Source organism: Lepidothrix coronata, unplaced genomic scaffold, assembly GCF_001604755.1.
Source record: "Lepidothrix coronata isolate B3197 unplaced genomic scaffold, Lepidothrix_coronata-1.0 Scaffold87, whole genome shotgun sequence".
Lineage (NCBI taxonomy): Eukaryota > Metazoa > Chordata > Aves > Passeriformes > Pipridae > Lepidothrix > Lepidothrix coronata.
Window position 1 is genome coordinate 3,033,643 of NW_016690267.1, and position 18,929 is coordinate 3,052,571.

At 40.8% G+C, this 18,929-nt stretch overlaps 1 protein-coding gene across 3 annotated transcripts in view; it reads left to right on the top strand.

The window, feature by feature from the left end:
• Positions 1–18,929, top strand: part of MAF (MAF bZIP transcription factor) — a 186,807-nt gene that overhangs the window by 11,505 nt on the left and 156,373 nt on the right. For 2 of the 3 annotated variants that reach the window (XM_017820963.1, XM_017820962.1), the window contains exon 2: positions 932–1,002. In XM_017820963.1, coding sequence (XP_017676452.1) covers positions 932–965 — 34 coding nt within the window. In that variant the 3' untranslated portion in view covers positions 966–1,002. The remainder of the gene's footprint in view (positions 1–931; positions 1,003–18,929) is intronic. The other variant, XM_017820964.1, reaches the window with a different exon arrangement.

The window sequence follows — 18,929 nt, forward strand, 5'->3', positions numbered from 1 at the left end:
AAAAGAAAGAAAGAAAGAAAGAAAAAGAAAGAAAGAAAGAAAGAAAAAGAAAGAAAGAAAGAAAAACAAAACAAACAAAAAACCCCATGCCACCGACTTTTGTTTTCAGAGCTGATCTGGAACCAAAATGCTGGAAAAGCACCTATAGTTCATCTTGCCTATTTTTTTTATTCAAGTCAATCAGACTTGTGGTCTATTCTTGCTCTGATTATGCTGCACAGTTACAATAAATGGACGAAGCTGAAGCATTCCTGCAGGCAGTTTGTAGAAAATATATGTATATGCCTGTGTATGCACACTCAGGGAGAGAAAGTTGACTGTAAGGGACACAACCAAATATCCATATTTAAGAAATGTGAATTGACTCGCTGACTTATCTCACTTATTGTACAAAGATTCACTCTATGCTGAAATTTTTTTTAAATTAGATTTTAAATATGTGTTGACAGGATGAATTTGTACAGTGTGAGTAACTGCAGGGAGAAATGACAGCTCTGCTTTCGTTATTAAACTACTGTCTGGAAAATAATGGAGTGTGTACAAAAATTGATTATTATTTTGCCAATTACATTATTGCAGCTAATAATGATCATTAAGAAAGAAATCCAGAAAGCTACATGCTTTTATGTCTTAGAAGCTGATATTCACTGGTGAGCCAGAAATACATGTTTTTAAGGTAATTTGTCAGTAAGAATCTCCTGTTATTAATGTGAAGTAAATACTAGATGTGTGAGCTAGAAATGTTTCACTTCAAACTGTGTTCATTTCTTCTGCACTCAGAGTTAATAAACAGTGCAAGAGACTTTCTAAATTTAATTTAGATTTGCATATAAAAGGTCCTATTCTGTACCATAGTGGCACAAAAGACAGGCTTTGCAATGTTAAATATTCCTTTTAATAACGGTTTATTTTAATATATTTACTAAATTAGGTACCCGAGAGAATCATCTACAACGGTGATGTGAAAATCCCTGTCACCTGAGGTCAAAAAAAAAAAAAAAGGTATGTTTTCATTTTCATTAGCAATTTGACATATTTCAGCAGGGGTGGTAATTTTGCTGCTTTGTTTTCTGCTGCTAAGATGGTGCTTTTTGCTCCAGCCCCAGGGACCCAGTGACAGGCTGTGGTGCAGTTTCCTGGGCTTTTGGGTGAGACTGACTTTCAGGTGCCTACGAGAAACCGAGAAACCGTTTGCAATGATGGGGCTTTGTACTTTTGTCAGCCAGGCAGCTCTCCCGTGTCCCACAACTCATATATAATCCTTTGCAAATGTTTTCTTTCTTTTTCTTCAAATGCTAGCGTTCAGACATCAGCTACGGGGATTAAGGATGGGTCTTCTGAAGATCTCCCTCAGATCTCGATGAAAATCATGAGTCTGTGTTAGACAACTTCAGTACTTACAAATTACAATAGAGTTTAATTCACAGCACTGCTTTCCTCTGGAAATTCATGTTCATTCAGTCTGTCAACATTGACTGAAAAATATGCCGCTAATGAAAATGTGGGAATTAAAACTTTCAATCCCTTCCCCTGCTGGACTCAAAGAGGCACTTTATTTTTTTTTTTTTTATGGAATCTGATTTTTATTGACCTTGACTATAAAAATACTAAGTGGGTTAAATGAGCACCAAGGTTGCAATGACAGATTCCTGTGTGAATTTTTTTATGAAACCTCCTATTTTAGTTAAGAACACAGGCTGCTGTACAGCCTGCCGTGCTTTGATCAATGGTTAAGTGCTATTAGAAAACAACTGAATTTTATTAACTCATAGAATCAGGCTTGTCTAAGTAATAGATTTATTTTTATTTTTAAAAGAAGTGTAAATAATAAAATAATACATTTATTTTCTATTCTTAAAAATAAATTTAAATAATAGATTTATTATTTAAAATTTAAATGCAGACAAGGAAGATGTAATTGGTGCTATAAACTCTAAAATAAATAGCACTGAGAGGAGTTTTTCATGGTGTATGGGCTGCAGGAATAAGTTTCTCAAGGAGCACCAGAAGAGCTTCATTTTGAGCCTGATGCTCCTCTCACTTCCTCAAGGAACACCCTGGGTAGGGTTTTGTCTTAATTGCATGTTTTTTTCTGTATTTCACAATTGTAAATGAGAGGGAAACCAGACCATTTGTGTTTGTTTTTTTTTGTGAAAACTTAAAGTGCAATATGCTTTTTTGCAAGGACAGAACCAAGTCACGATTCAGCTCAAGTAAATACATGAAGCGTGTGTTTTCCTTGCAAAGGTGCAGCACATATTCCATCACCTTGCTCCTAGTGTAACATGTCTAATTTCAATAATCCCATAGGAAAACATTCGTGTTTCCTGCAATTTATATATATATGACTATTAGATTTATATAAATCAGTGATACATATTCTTCTTATCTATATAATAAAGAAGAAAAGCTTGTGAACACTTGTGATCTCAGGACTTGCTTAGCCTGCTGTTCTCCAGGACAATTCCTTGAACCTTCCTCCATTATTTTGTGGTTACGTTTTCACATATTATAGAAAAAAAACCCCAAACCAACCAGCAGCAAAATCCATTACTTTTAAGCAAATAGCTCTTGAGTCTCGGAAGAGTTAACAAACTTTTATGGCAAGGTTCAGACAGTTCTGACCCCTATGGTAATATTTCATCTAAGGTTACTGTTGGGAGAGAAATCAAATTTCAGCTGTGAACATGATTGACAGGTGAAAGCAAGAGAGAGAAAGACATCTGGTCAGATGGGGAATTTGGGAAGGAGAAGGACAATTCAGGGAAGTGTCTCTGCAATATTAGGTATAATAAGCTTAGATATGAAAACTCCGATCCTCCACGCTGTCGGGAGGTGCACTCACTTGATATTCACGGAGGCATTTTGGTTGAGGGGAATTTTAGACTGTGCATTTGTAGCAGTGGCCAGCAGTTTCCATGATCTAACTTTCTAACTTGGCTTCTTTGAAGGAGTTGTGTTATTTCTGGCATGCTTTTAGCATTTCGAGGCAATTCGTTTTGTGAGTGTGACTGGAATGTTTGGTGGTTGCCGGTTAAGAGGTTCTCACCGTAAGGTCTCTGCCAGGTCAGGTGGCAGCAGGGTTGGTGGAGGTCAGGTGGTGCTGTCATGTCATGTCCTCCAGCCTGGTGGGATCACTGGGAGTTTTCAGAGTAAGCACTGCAGGACAAAGATTGTGTTTATGAAATGCTCTGTTACACCAGCAACAAAATTCGTTGCTGCCCCATAAAATACCACGAAGGGGACATTGTGGTATTTTACAAAGCAACTGTTATTTTCCAAAGGCCTTTTCCAACCCTAACAGCATCTGTACCCTATAATACACATGTAACCCCATGTGTATTTTATTGTGCTTCAGTGTACTTTGTTGGTGCAGAAGACCTTTTCCATCCTCCAACATCATGAAACCAACAGGAACAAAACATCCCTCTATTTCCTGATCACCATGATGATGTTGGAAAGTAGAATTTTCTTCTGACTTAAAAGACTGTAGTCGGGCTTTCTCTTAAAAAGGGCAAGAAAAAAAATCTGTTGTTTTTTTATCACTGTGTGTAACACTTAATGTTTCAGTTTTCAAAGAGGCTCTGAAGGACTTTTTTAGAGCTCCAAGGGCAGGATGTGGCAATGGTGGACCCTGGGATCTAAACTGCATCCTACCTACATCCCAGGTGAGAGGAGAGGTCCTGGGTGGGTTCCTGGCCGCACTGCAGGCTTTGGTAAAATCCCCCTTGAATTCCTGGGTTCCACACTTCCACCACGATGGGAATGTCTACAGCCTTTTCATACTAATGAAAAGCAAAATCTGAACTCATACTGCAGTATCTGAGCTGGGAATTCCCTGGATGGATGTTCTTATTTGGGAGTAAGGGTGGATTTCCCCCCTCACCAACACAGCTAAGCTGCTTTCAAAATAAAATAAATTAACCAGGAAAATCCACTCTTATTCTGGAGCAGGAGTGTCCACCCAGGGAACGGATAGCACTGTGGTATAGTTTACTACCTCATTTCCCCATATGCATGAGACCTAAACTAAGGGGAGAATAAGGAGCAGTAAAGAACAGAAATGTATTTTCTGTTCCTTTTCCAGTTTGCCTCTAAGACCTTTCACGCAGGGGAAATCATGGCACTCTGAAAGTATACATTTACTTACTTTACACTGCTATTCCTGCATTCTCATATGCATTTTTAAAAGAGATTTTTGTTTTGTGCAAGACCTTTTTCATCCTCGTGCTGTTCATGTGTATTTTTGATGTGCACTGGAGTCCATGTGTTGTCCATGACATCATTTCATCTTTCATGGCCATGGCCTGCAATGTCAAACCACCCAACTTCACTGTAAACTAGACCTTGTCACCTAAGTTTTATTCTTAGACCATACATCTGATAAAATTGAAAATTAAAGCTAGGAACTGTAAAACCAATCAAATTTCTTTATGCATGAGTGAGTTATTTTTAACTTTCCGTTGTTGAATTTGCACTCCCTGTAAAATGTCTGTATTTTCCAAGGCTGATATCAAGATAACTTCCATGAAATATTATTGGCAAACTTCCCACAGCAGTCAATGGGAGCCTTGTATGTATTTTTCAAGCAGATGTGCTGTATTAAGCCTAAATGAGAATCTTTTTTATCAAATGGGATGCAATATGTTATTCTTGATTAAAAAATTCATAGTAACCTCTCTCTCTCCCTTTCCTCTCCCCAAACATATTTTGTACAATATACAGGTCATTTCATATACGTAAAAAAAATTTCTAAAGTGTTTATAAAAAGCACAACTTTACTATGGATAAAACTCCTTTCTAGCTCATTTCTGTGAATCTGAAGTAAGAAAACTTCTTGAGTTTTTATGAGCAAAGAGAAAGTATATGCTGTATGTGACAGCTTTTGCTCCCCTAAAATTCCCAGCAAAGTCAATTTAATAGTTTTCCCTGTGTTTAGAGTAAGCTCTAAAATATTTTCTAATGGTGAAGCTCTTGCTGTTGTTTAGTTCTGATAAAGGATTCTAAGTTAAGTGCTAAAAAAAAAAAAAAAAGTAGTATTTTTAACATCTCTTCTGGGTTTTCTAATTTGTGCCACTTACCAAATGATTCACACTGTACCAAAATACAGGAGATTGATGAGACAGGACAAGTACTGATTTAACATCCCACATATAAAATTACTTCTCAGGCTTCCACATATAGTCCCAATGTTTGGAGAGTGAAGAAAGCAGGAGCTGGGAGTCATGGTCTGACTCACTTGTGAGACTTTGACCCAGTTATTTGATTCTAGATTCAGCAAAATACTGAAGCACTTTAAACTTGTTATCTGAGGTTTCTTCTAAAGGTCTGTTACCGTTGATCTCTTTATATCTCAGTTTACACAGTTATAAACATAGATAATTAGCTCTTACCTTCTAGGCTTTTGTGGGAGTTAAAAAATAGCTGTAATGTTCCTTGAAGCCCTTTAATGAAAGCTTGTTTATTGAAGTGCTTGTCATGTACCTTACTTTGTATCCTGGGATGAGAAATCATTGGTGTTGCCCAAGTCCCACGCACCATTTCTACTGGGATGGGAATTTAGTCTCCAGAGTGCACCAGGCCAGGAGGACAAAAATCAGGTGCTTTGGGAGCTGGTAATTTTCTGAATTACACATAACCTAACTTTACCCTGATTTTGAATGTGTCACAGTGTAGGCAAAATCATGGCTCAGTTATGTGCCCCCTTTCTCTCTTAAAGACAATATATCTTTAATACCTATACATTCACACACATATGTGGAATAGCTCCTGTGCACCTGCAAGACATGTAGAGGTCACACTGTCCTTGTAATTCCTCCCCTTCCTGCCATTACCTTTATTTCCCAAGGTTCGAGCCATTATCATTCAGCAGTTGTGCAGCTTTTCTTTTCTTCCATCCCCAAATTATTATTGTTTCCCTCCTACCTTCTACCCCTCCCGATCTGTAATGGAGTCCTCAGCTGTAAATTTGCTAACCGTAAAGATTTTTGCTTGAAATGTTTTGAAAATGCCGTGAGAAAAAAAAAAAAAAAAGAAAGAAAGAAAGAAAGCAAGCCCATGAACAACACGCTGTGCCCCGCTCCAGCACTGCGCTTCTACGGCAAAGATAATAAAGATATTAGCACTCATATAATTTCAGATAGGAAATGAAACCAGACATGAAAGAAACACTAGCTCCAGCTGTTGAGTGGGAATCAAACTAGCTATGGGAATTACAGGTATTGTCACCGGAGACAGCCTGACTTCTGAGAAATGACCTCAGGTGTAGGAGCTTGCTGTGGCCCCTTGCAGATATTAACACCTAATTAACAATCTGCGAGAGCATCCTACATCTTAATCACCAGTGAGGTGAGAATGACAATCACAAGGAGGAGAAGGAGAAGGGAAATGGTAATTTTTCCTCTGCACGCATCATCTAATAACCATGGTTATTCAGATGCAGCTAAATGCGATTTCCTTTTAGTCATTTCTGTCTATTGGAAGGCACAGTAAGTTCATTTGCTAGCAGGTAGGCAGCGGAGGTGAGAATTGAATTGATCTGAGATACTCTGAAAAATTGACCCTGAGGTCATTCCTAGTTTAAATTGGGAAGTAAGGCTGAGCTCATGTCTTCCCTTTCTTCTCTCGCCTCTCCCTACTCCCCCCTCTTTTTGTGTTTCCAGGCATATTAGTCTGCACCGCGTAATTATTTAAACATACTCTGATGGTGGGGAACCTTGTTCCCTCAAAGTTAATCAAAATAAAGAGCGCTTTTGTTAGCGGTGATAGGTAATTAAGCCGCGGCCCCGCGTTGAGCAGGGGCATTGTGCTGGGTTATTGACGGCAGGGTCGGGCTCCCCGGCCCTTCTGCGGGCAGCCCAGCCCGGATTCAGGCGCAGGCTAATTTAAGGAAAGGGGGTGTGAAGGCGTGTGAGTGCTTAACGGGGCCAGGCTATAAAGGAGCGGGGTGCACGGCAACGTATCTGGAGTCTCCCGGAGGAAGAGCTGTTTCCCTGGGGAGAGGTACGTGTTTTAAAGAGGTGAAAATCAGAGGTGGCACTTTCCCTGCCCGCCTGCGGTTTCCTGGCTGTGGTTTTAGCCAGCAACAGCTGTAAATGTTGATGGGAGCAACCCACTAACCCCATTTCAGCTCCAGCACAGATACTTAGGGCCAAAGTCTGCTTCCTTTTCCTGTGTAAATGCTCAGGAGCATGGGGGAGCTAATAGAGAGGTTCTGGACTTAGACCCATGCCAAAAGGCTGGTGCTAGTAAAAAAGCAAGCAAGAAAGTAAAACAAAGGCAGGATTTGCTTGGTTCCACCAAAGCCAAGGCAGGAGTAGCCTCCCTGGGATCTGTGGTGATGCTCCAGCTTGCCTCTGTATCACTTGGGCAGGATCTGATGGAGTTTTAATGTGATACCTTTTAATGGATGCTTTTATGTGTGCTTCCAAACAGCTTCCACTTTCAAACGGCTTTACAAGAGACTTAAAATGAGAGGCAGACAGGGAATGAGGGATAGGTATATAAGTACATCTTGTAGTCCTCATTCTGCAGTGGCTCTACCTACAGCACTTCCTTGCTGTGCTCAGGAACAATCTCTTTCCATATTGCTTGGACCCAAATTATATTCTGAGAAGGAAGGAATGGCAAAGTGGAGACAACATTATATTAACCACTCAGCTTCCATGGAAAGTCACATCATTTTCTTTCCCAAGACAAGAGATAATCTCTGTGTTTTCTGTTGTGCTCACTTCTTTGACTCCTTTAGCTTTGTTTTCCTGTGTTGGCCTTGCACTAAAAAATATAACTTGACATCTTGTGTCTTCTCAGCTAAAAAGGTATCAGTTCCTGGACTTAATGTCAGCTGTACCCAGATCAAAGGCAAGAAACATAAAAGTTGACATATATTATTTATTTCATGGTTTACATCAATGATGCTTCTCTCTACCCTTTTTTGTTATTATTGCTGATGTTTTGCCCATAATGTTGCACTCGCTTCTCAGACGTGTTTGTCCCCTACAGACAAATATTCATATTAATGTAATCCATCAGCAGCTAACAAATGCCAGCTCACTTCGGCATTTTCCGCACATCCAAAAATCCCATTGTTTTTGCAGGACTCGGGTGTGAGAAGAATGCAGGATCGGGCCCAGGGGTGGAATTTCGGAGCTGGAGACTTTCTCCCTCATCCCCAGCAATGCCCGGGGCTGGCTGGAGCAGCAGCCTGGGGCACTGGCGCAGGGAGTGGGAGACGCTGCATTCCCTCCCTGCATTGTGAGCTGCTGCAGAGGCGAGAGGAATGCCAGGCTTTGAGGGGAGCAAAAGCTCAAAATAGACTTTTTTTTTTATTTAAGTTGTTTGGGTTTCCCCACCACCACCACCTTTCCCCATCTTTCTTCCCTGCCTTTGGAGTTCTGAGTGAGTAGTACAGGGTCTGTCTTATAAATGTGTCCAGAAAATCATCTGAGATTGGTCAGAAATACTGCTCCAGCCTGTGCTTCCCTCTGACTGCTCCACTTAGTGTAAAACTTTCCTTTTTTTCCTCTTTGTCAACAACTGTGGCAGGTTCCACTTCCTGAGTTATAGAATCATCTGAAATGCTGAGTCTGATCTTGCCCCCTACCCTCCCACGAGCTGTTTTTTTCTGCAATGAAAATAATAATGCTTGAGAACCATCCTTGGGATTATTTTTTTTTGTTTTGTTTTTGTTTTTTCTTTTGTTTAGTTTGGTTTTATTTTAAAGCTTGCTGACAATTGTCAAATGTTCATTCCAGCAAAGAAGTCCTCGGAGGGTATAGCCCTGCTGCACAGCCGGGCAGGAGTAATTTGCAGTGCTCCTTGGAGCTCAGCTATTCAGCCAATGTGTGTCGCTTTACTATTTCTTTAAAATTTAATTGGGATCAGGCAATCAAGTGTCTCCAAATTTTTTTTGCCTCTTCAGGCTGCAATAAAGCCACTTATAATTTATAATCAAAGTTTGGTATCGTTAAACTAAACTGTAAAACCTACTTCAGGGCTTCAGTCGTAAAATAAGTATACGATAAATATTGCAGTGGGGCTTGAGCAGCACAGCTAACAACAGCACAGTGAATGCATGTACACACACACACACGTATTTCACACTTGGTTTTTTTTTTTTATTTTGACTTTGTGTGCATACGTTTAGTTCCAGAGGTAAAAAAAGATCGAAATAATAGATAACCGACACGTATTCTTTCTTGGAAAAATTGAAGCTAAGATGGATTTATAGCCCTACTGGTTTATTTAAATGCAAAATGAAGTGTTAATTCATTAAAGTCATTTATGCATCAACATTATTTTTATGTCTTTCTTTATATTTTCCTGTAATGTGGAGCAATGTAGTATTCATCCTGGGTTTTTCTGTCTGTTGACTGTACTGCTCCTTTGCTTAGATTTTTTTTCTAACAAGGCAGCTCATTTAGAAAGAAATGTTTATGTGAAGTGCTTGTCAGTTGGCATTTTTACTGGTGTGCTAACCCAAAGGTAAAATATAAAGGCACGTCTTTTCCTTGCTGGCTTGTTGCTACTAGAAGGGTTCCTCCCTTGTTAGCTTGATAAATAATTTTACTAGCGGGAATCTGCTGAATTTTTATGCTTGCTGTCTATTTTCTGCTTGCTGCAAATAAATTCCAGCACTCAGAGGGCACTAAAACTCCAAACACATGGTATTTTCCCATTTTGTTGCTGGTTGCCTAAAATATTTATTTCATCTTGTGTTTTTAATTAAATCTTTTTTTAAAAAAAGAGAAGGAAAAAATACCTAATGTCTTACAATTATTTCCAAATGAAGGTTTAAGTCAGGATTGTACCTAATATGAAGTCTTGGGTTTAAATAAAACATTATCACAGGTAAACTAAATGGGTAGTGTTAAATCAGTCATCACTCCAACTACCTAATGGTTTTCAGATTGAGTGCAAGGTTTATTTATTGATATATTATCCCTTTAAGCATTTCTTACAATTTATTATGTACTTTTAGGTTTCCCAGTTTGCAATCAAAAAAGCTAATCTAATTTGAGAAATAAATTCACTAGTTTGGCAAGAGAAAGCATCAAAAAGGTTTAGATTATGGGTTGTCATGGCATATATGGCAGAAAAAAGTTTCCAGGAAAATAGACTGGGAAGGCTGAAGTGGAAGAGGCACTGGTTCACTTTTTTCACTTTTTTTAAACTTTTTTTTTTTTTTTAAGCTTTATGCATTTTGAAATTTTAATTTAATTCAAGAAAGCAAGAGCCAAACCCAAAAATCTCTGCTTCCTCCCCCATAGCAAACTCTGCCTGTCAGAGGGTGGTTGTCACTGTTGCGCATCTGGAGACTCACTGCTCCTTGGCAGCACATCCCCACTCAGTGTCCCACGTGCCTGATTTTGGAGGGCTTTGCAGCCCTGCATGGGTTTGGGAGCTGGTTTGTGCAAGGCTTCTCCTTCACCAGTGCCGGTGTTTAGATCTGCCTGGGGTCAGGTAATTAACTGGTGGGAAAAACTGATGGAGCAACCCTGAATAGATAAGGGAAAAGCTTGCACAGGGGGGAAAATTACCCTTGAGGGCTCGGCTGTATAAAATTATAAGTGAAATAGGGTTACGAGATGCCTCAGGAGGTGATGTAATCCATCCCTGTGCCATGAGGCAGGGTCAGGCAGTCTTACATTATCCATGACAGATATTTGCATAACCTGTCGTTGAAGCCCCCCATGGAGAGTGTGACACCTCTGTGGAACCTCCCTGGCAGATCTTGTCCACCATCCCTTCCTAAAAGCATTTCTCCTTGTCTGACCTGCAGCACAAGTCCCTCATGTCCCAGTCACCTCAGACGCCAAGGACAGCCCATTCCTTTCCTCTTTGCACTGACCCTTTGCATATTTGAAGGCTGTTGTTATGGCTTCCAGCAGCCTCCTTTTCTCTAGACTAAACAGCTCCACGTTTTTCAGTCTTTTCTTCGTGGGTTATGGTCGTGATGTTGTTATTTAATATCTTGTCTGAAGAGTCCACATACAGTAAACTTGCTGGAATTCAATTTACCTGTGTTGAAAAGGACTGTGAGGATGCTGCCTGGAGGCTTTACAGCATCTGAAAGGGGGATAATTTAATTCTTACTCTGATATTGTCCTTTTAGGGATGGAAGGTAGGCAGCATTTCTTTACCTGGGAGCATTAACTCCAGCATCCCCATGAATTTACCCTGTTAACAGTAATATTGTAGTGCAACATACAGCCAGAGTGTAGTGACAGGCTTTAGGAAGCATGTCTTGCCATTTTATAATTTTATATATAAAGGTGAGAACAGGAAATAGGATGCAGCCTCTGTGGATGCAGGTAACACTTTGGGGTTTGCCTTCAAGGTGCTCCATGCAGAATTTGTCCCAGAGGTTTCATGAATTTCAGCAGCAGCTGAGCAGCTACAGCCGTCTGCACACCACCTTTCCCTCTGCTGGTGTTGCTGCTCATCCCTAGTTTGGTTAGACCCAGCTTTTCCTTTGTGACAGAAGGAAGTTTTCCACAAAATGCTACTGATGAAGGTGAACCAAAGAGGGTTTTTCAGCCATCTGCATAGACCTGGACTTTGCTTTTGGCCCGAAGGTGCTTTTTTAAAAGTTGGAAAATACTTTAGGGCTCTTTTAATGAAGATTCTCTTTGTGCCTTGAAAAAAATTGAGGGGAAACAGAGCCTGCTAATTCTGCTTTTCTCATTGTTTTCCAGTGTCCTGCCTGGGAGGTGGGGAGATGTCCTGGAGCAAACCAAAAGTATTTACTTGCCAGTAAACATTCCCGAGGGACTTTTCTTCTCAGATATGCTGGTACCAATTGCCCCACAGTGAGATTAATCTGCAGGGCAGAATACCAGGGAGGATCTCCTGGAGGTGGATTTAAGTTTTGCAGGATTTTGGCTTCCTAACTGGAGTCTTAACCAAACCCTGCCTTGAAAGGTGCCAACGGATGTAGTGGCACATGCTGCCACCTCACTCGTACAGACCAGGCACCAGTTCTGGAGATCAGATGTGACAGATTTTACTAATAATGAATGAAGTTTATCCCTGTCTTTTTCTTCTTCTGAGGTTCCACTTCTGCTTTGCATTGTATTCATCCCCTTTCTTATAAAACCATTTTGGACATCTGCATGCCCCTAGTGGTCCATCTCATCAGCTTAAAAAGTTGTTTCAACTAAGGATATAAGTTTGCTGTACACAATGAAAGCATATGCAAAATCAGGAAAAAGCAGCAATCAAGTCAAGTAGATATTTTACCCAAAGTATTTCCTAGCTCTAAAGGAAGATTTTTTGAGAAATATTCACAGAGTTCCCTTATGTAAAAAGCAAAACGAGAGTGACTTTTCTGAGCCATTGGCTCAAATCATAGATGTAGCAGCAGAAGTGAAAATATGTGCTTTCTTCTTTAAAGAATGGAGTTAAGGACCAGTTCTTACCGTGGGAAGGAAGAGAGGGGAAAATGTATTGTCTTCCTTTCAGTACTACATTTTTCTTTGCAAAGTGATTAATGCATTGCAATAGCGAATTTATTGTATAGTCTGATTACTACGGCATAATAAATCTAAACAACTGTGACTGTGCCGGTGATAAGGCTGGCATGATTATATCTCTCTTAAAAAAGGTTTATAAGTTAAGCTTAACTTTTAGCTTTCTGTATTTCTGGGATAAAATTTATTTTGGCCATTACAGCTCTATCTGTTTGAAACTGCACCAAAAGGAAATAAGTTGTTCAAAAGGATGGTATATTATAGGGAGAGTTTTAACTTCACTCAATTTGCAAAAGAAAGTGAACATCAGCATTAAAATGGAAATGGAGTTCAAGAGAAAATAATAACTCAGTTGTTTAAAAAAAGTTGTAGCACTGAAAGGGACTTTTCAAGTATCAAGGATGGACAACCCAATTAAATTAACTGCATTATAGTCACAGCCATTAACACCTCGGGCTCAGCTTTTCTCAGGCTACTGAAGTTTGCTGAGGACTTGTCTATGCCTGGGTGAGAGACTTCCAGGGAGCTGCAGGAAGAAGAGCTTGTGACTAATTAGAGCCATTTTCTCTGAATTGCAGGGAAATTGGTACTCCAGTGTCAGTGCTGTGGCTGTGCTGAACCAGGGCCTGAGCAAGTGCTGGGTTTGGGAAGGACCTCTTGGCCAAATGGCCACTTCCCATGCTTCTCCCATCAGTGATAACATACCAGTGCAGGGCAACATCAGTGTCTTAGTGCCAGGGGAGCTCCCACATCCTGGGTTTCCTACTCCTGGCTCTGCTTATCTTTCCCTCTCTTAAGGCTCCTGCCCACCACATCTCACAGCCTCTTCTTCAGAGCAGCACCAGCTGCTTTGACAGAAGCAGAGAGCACTCAGTGCATCTTTCTATGCCTTGGTCCATCATTGCTTTGTCTTGTTCCAGGTCTTTGCACAAAATTTGGGACCAAGGCAGAGAGTGTGGCAAATTTAGCTGGCAGAAAACTCAGCTGTCACCCAAGCTGAGTAACAGCTGTAAGTTGTGAACTGCAAATTGCTTCCAAGTAGGTGCAGCTGAAATTTCTTGCATAGTTGTATGAATTTTGTAGTATGAAGAAAGACTGGGAAAAGATCATGAGTCAGTACAGTCTTCAGCTAAGGCCTGTTGTAGCCAAAATCTTGTGAACAACATATTTGGATCAGGAGCTACAGAGTAAATTTTCCTTTTGTAGTAAGGACATATGAAAGTAATAAAGGTGACAGTCTCTTCTCCAGCCTCTGAAAACTCTCTGTTATCTCTTTGTGAAGGGGATGTCTTCATTTCTCATCTGTGAAGACCTTCTGCCTCACAGGCTATCTGCTTCTGTTGGTGTATTCATGGCTGTGGTGGGAAGTGAACCCCTGTGCTGGTTGTGAGGTGATTGAAAGACCTTTCCCTTCCCAGTACCCAGGAGACACCATTCCCATTTGCAGTCATCAGTGGTGTTTGATTTGGACTGGCAATGCTGGAGTTTGGGGCTGGGAAGCTGAATTTAGCCTCTCAAAAACACCAAGGCTTGCAACCAGGGCTGGCACAAGCTGGTAGTTTATATTAAAAAAGTTGAGTGTCTGCCTGATTTTAAGTCCTTGGACTCCTGGCATTTTTTCCTTCTTTCACTTTTCCTCAAGTTACATTGTAGATTATCTCAAAGCCAGTAGAGTTCAAAAGGTCTCTATTTAGATATGAATTACTTCATTCAGGAAGAAAAAAAAAAGGAAGTTACTTGGTACAATCTGGTACAATCAAGTATCATGAAGGGGGAAAAAAACCCTAAAGCTTTTGCACAGGCTTTCAAGGGCTCAAAGGCTTCTTTTTTTCCCTGGGTATGTTGAACATCTTGAAAATAAACCAGCGTGTTTCAAAAGAGAAGATAGATGTGTCTGTTCAAATAGGCATTGCATTTGGAATTGGTGCCTCTGGTTGTTAAACAGAATCCTTGTTTAACATCCTCATTAAGAACTGTGACTTGCCACCAGTTTTATGAAGATCAAGTCATTTACTTTTAAAGTAAATTAAAGCAAATTTCTCTGTGGTGACAAGTCAATAAAACAATGGAAGGCTCAAGTTTTTCAATCACCCAACATCTGTTCCTTGTTTTCCTCTAGATGTAGATGCCCTGTGTGCAGCAATAGGTGAACAGAGTGAGAGCCAACAGCTGTAATGTTGGGAGTTTTGGTTTGTTTCTTTTTTTTATTTGTTGATGTTGTGGGGGTTTTGTTTGTTTGTTTGTTAGTTTATTTGCTTTTTTCAAGTAGCACTGTAAGCCCTGTCCATTTTTGGAAAGGGTAATCCTGTAGTTTCCTGTGGCAGCATGTTCAGAGTTCCACTGACACGTGAGTGGTGACAGTCGATGGCTCTGACGCCGTTTCATCGCTGGAAGCACAGTGGGCTGTTGCAGAGCAGTGTGAGTGGTGAGCCCCTTCTCAGAAGCCCAGTCAGCAAAAAATGAGATCCCTGTCTTTTGCCTGAACCACCCACACCCCGAGCAGACACCTCTGAAGCAGAGGGTACTCGGATGCTCTCTGAGCCGCGGTGGGAACTGGGTTGTGTAAAACCTCACTGAAACCACTTCCACATCGTACCCACACGCAACCTGTTTGTCTTGAAACATTGTCTCAGGGGGAAGCCAGCAGATGAAAACCAAGGTATTGGACCCATTTTGTATTTCAACAAGTGCAGGATGCGAACTGCACCGTGTTTGTTTTTAAGTGTTCTGGGGGATTTGGCATTTGGTGGTGTGAGAACCGGCTCCCTGCTGTGTGAAGTGTTCGCATGTGGATTTGCGCTGCGTGGGAAACGCTGGCAGAGTGGAAAAGGGAGGGAAAGTGAGAGGGGGCTGGATATTATTCACTTGGGGCACAAGTCTTTTCCCAATTCCTCTTAAGAGGGCAGTTTGTCTTGGACAGCGTAGCATTGACTTTTGGAGTGGTTGAGGAGGACAGGAAGTCATTACTGGATGCATAGGAAAATCAGAGAGCTCAGATCATTTTAGACATATAAAAAAGGGCCAGTGAAAGTCCAGAGGCCTTTGCTGCTCAAACTATCCCACCTTTTGAAATCTTCCTGCTCTCACACACATGGTTGTGGACCCCATCTTCTGAGGTATAGGTGCATCTTTTATCTCATGGTGTCTTCTGAGTCCTCAGGTGGAAAACCTTTGTCAGGAGTGGTCTGACCTCACTCAGACCTTCATAGGGCCAGGAAATAGGCTGCTCTACTTTATGGGAAATGAATAAATAGGTCTGACCAAATTCAAGGTACCTGGCTGTGGGGAGCAGGTAACTTCTCCTTTGACAGTTTTTCTAGAAAAGGGCTGAGAAATTCTTTACATGCTTCTGTGATGGTTAACTAGATTTTAATATACAGAAGCACATAGATTTATTGAGAAGTTCTGAAATCTCTATTTTGTCCAAAGGTGGAGCAATGTAATTGTATCACCATATTTAAAGAAACCAAAAAAACCCCCAGAAAGTACTGAAATACAAAACCCTATGAGTTTTTTTATGATAAAAGAAATAGGAGCATTTAGGCCATCCCAAGAATTTTTTGGAAATTGCTGCCTATTTGTAGCTTAATAACTGAATGGGGTGGTATAATTTAAAATAGCTTTCTCTGCTTGTCCACATCAAGTGGTGCTGCACTCAGTCAGTGGAGGAAGCAGATGAGTCAACCAGCCAAAATGCAGCTTTCTGGGGTATGTTGGTCATGAGCTGTTATGCAGAAATAAGGTGATAGTATCTGGATGTAGGGGTTCCTGCTAAATCCCTCTTTTCCGTAGTTTCAGTGGGCTTTGGATAGATCTGTGATTATCAGGCTTGGAGTCATAGTATCCAGGAGATGTATATCCAAAGGCAATTCACAGATGCATCTTCATAGGAAAAATGGTTCCTGGGAGCACTGACCCCCAGTGATCAGCAGCCAGTGCAGAGGGAGCCCACTGTGGGAAGGGTCAGGGACCACTACAGGAACAGCCACGCTGCTCCCAACGGGGCCATCCTGGCAGCTTCTTGCACCAGGGCCCTGGCAGCACTGAGGCAGGATCTTTTTAAGGAAGCTCATTTAAAACTGAAAGCCTGTATTTTATTTTTTAAGTGGTTTTATTTTATAACTGTCCCAGTGGTTTTTAGATGTCAGGGAGAAACCAAAGGGATCAGGCCATCCAGAGCCAACTTCCTTCCTTGTGTTGATGATTAATAGAGACAAGCTGCCAAGTGCAGCATAGATTGACTTTAATTGGGAGCTCTGTCTTCCAGCTAAGGCCAGGAGCCCCGATTGTTTCTGCCATGAAATGTCCTGTGAGAAGTCTCTTGTCAGGAAGGAGATCTCCCTACATCATAACAGCAAGGTGTTGTAGCAACAACTGCCAGTTTTGTACTCCTTACTGTCAATTTTATTATTACTATTATATTTATTTTACAGGGCCAGAGGCAGGGACATACATCCTTGACTTTGACCCTGGCATCTCCAGCTCATATTCCTGCACAGTCCTTACTTTTGGTTCTGTAGATTGAGTGAAACTGTGTAAAGACCTCAGAGCCAGCTGTGACCACTTCACACTGCTCCTTCCATTTCTCCTTTCAGGATCAGATCAAGCCCTCTCTAAACCCACCACTTTGATGGTGGTCATCCTGAGCTCTTACCGAAAACATAGAAGAGGTGTCTTAAAGTCCAAATAAATTTTCCACAAAGGCAACCTTGTTTTGTAAGTGGTGCATGAGGAGCTCTGTTGATTTCTGTCTGGTTCAGTGGGAGTGTTGGTGCTCAGCTCCTCCTGGGAGGTGCTCAGCCTTGGGCAGGATGGGACCATTCAGGGGGGCTAATCCCAAAATCCATTCATGTAACTGTTTGAATTCCCAGGTTGTAGAGTTTATCTAGAGATCTGCTCAGAGGTGAGTGTGAAATAATAATGGTTTGCACTTCCTGGGTACCTTTCATCTTTCCAAATATTTATTAATTAGCCCTCAAAACACCCCTGTGAGGCAGATAAGAGATGGATGGATGTGGCTCCTTTCACGCACCAGTGGAACCCAGCAGCAGTCTGGCTGTATAAAACAATGCTGCCCGCAGTTTGGGGCAGATTGGGAAGTAGATAACAAACCTATATCTCGTTGAGAGTGCAGAGAGAATTTAGCTAGGCAGAATTTAATTACCTGTGCTGGAGCTTGGCCAGTAAGTCGAGGCTCAGCTCCCTCCTTGCGTTGCTTTCACCGCGGAGTCTGTCACTCCATCAGGTTCTCATCCTGTTCAAAGGCTGCTCTTGCAACTTGTTCTGGCTTGAGTGGGTGCAGAACTGCGACCAGGTAACCCTTCCTGGAACCCTGTGCCTGTCTTGTTTCCCCGGAGATTTGCCCGTGTCTTTTTTCGTGACAAACAAAGTTTCTACGTTGAGATTCCCTCACTGGTGTCCCCAGGGCACTCGGAGCTGCACAGCATGAATTCCCTTTTGTTTGCCTTTGCAGCTTGTAACTCTAGAGCATAAAAATGTTGAAGCTAAAACTCAATTTTTTCCTATTTTGTCTTAATGCTTTTTATTAAATCTCCAGACTCTCTTTAAAGCTTCATAGAGAGCAATTTATTGTAAAGCTACACTTTCTGTATTTTATGTCCACTGTAATTGCTTGTTTCATCTAATTCAGATTATACTGGCATATAAGAAAGACTATCCCAAGATAGGAAGAGATGAATTATTAATCAACAAAGTTTTGGAATTAAGATTTTAAATGCACATACCAGATATATGTGTAATATTTAGAAAGAGATCTGAAAGGACTTTTGCAATGTGCTTTAATCAAATTTTGGAAAGAAAATGACCAATACATCAAATGTTAAAAAGGAATTGACCAATAAGTCAAATTTGGAAATGGAAGTGATGGATAAATCAGGTCTAAAAAAGCAAACAACCAATATGTCAAGTGCACAATGTGTTTAATAAAGTAGGGAATTGCTTGTATGGGACTGAATGTGTGTGCTACAATCATGCAATTAAATACTCGAAATCCTTCAGCAGCAAATTACATGTGCAGGTGTGCACACACGTGCCTCTATGTACATGCACAAAATAAACACGTGCATTTCCTTGCAGTGCTTTGAGCCACACTAACAGCATATGGTATTTACTGAAGTCTCCTTGGTGTACCCAGGATTTCAGTTTGAAATGTCTCCATTTCAATATTCTCTTATTACTGGACCTGAAAAGCTTATGTTTCCAGCTCTTTTAAAAACAGTAATTGTTAGTATAGCCCAGATTTTAAAAATGATGGGACATGCCTTGTTCTGAAAGCTTTCTGCTTCTCTTTTCTGATTCTAATTGTACACTAGCAGCAACACAAACTCCTTTGGCTAATTCAAAGGATTTTGATAGACAGCTTGGGCCCAAAGCATATTTTCAAGATCAAGACTATAAAAATCTCACTATGGAAAAATCATCATTTGCCTCACTGACTTT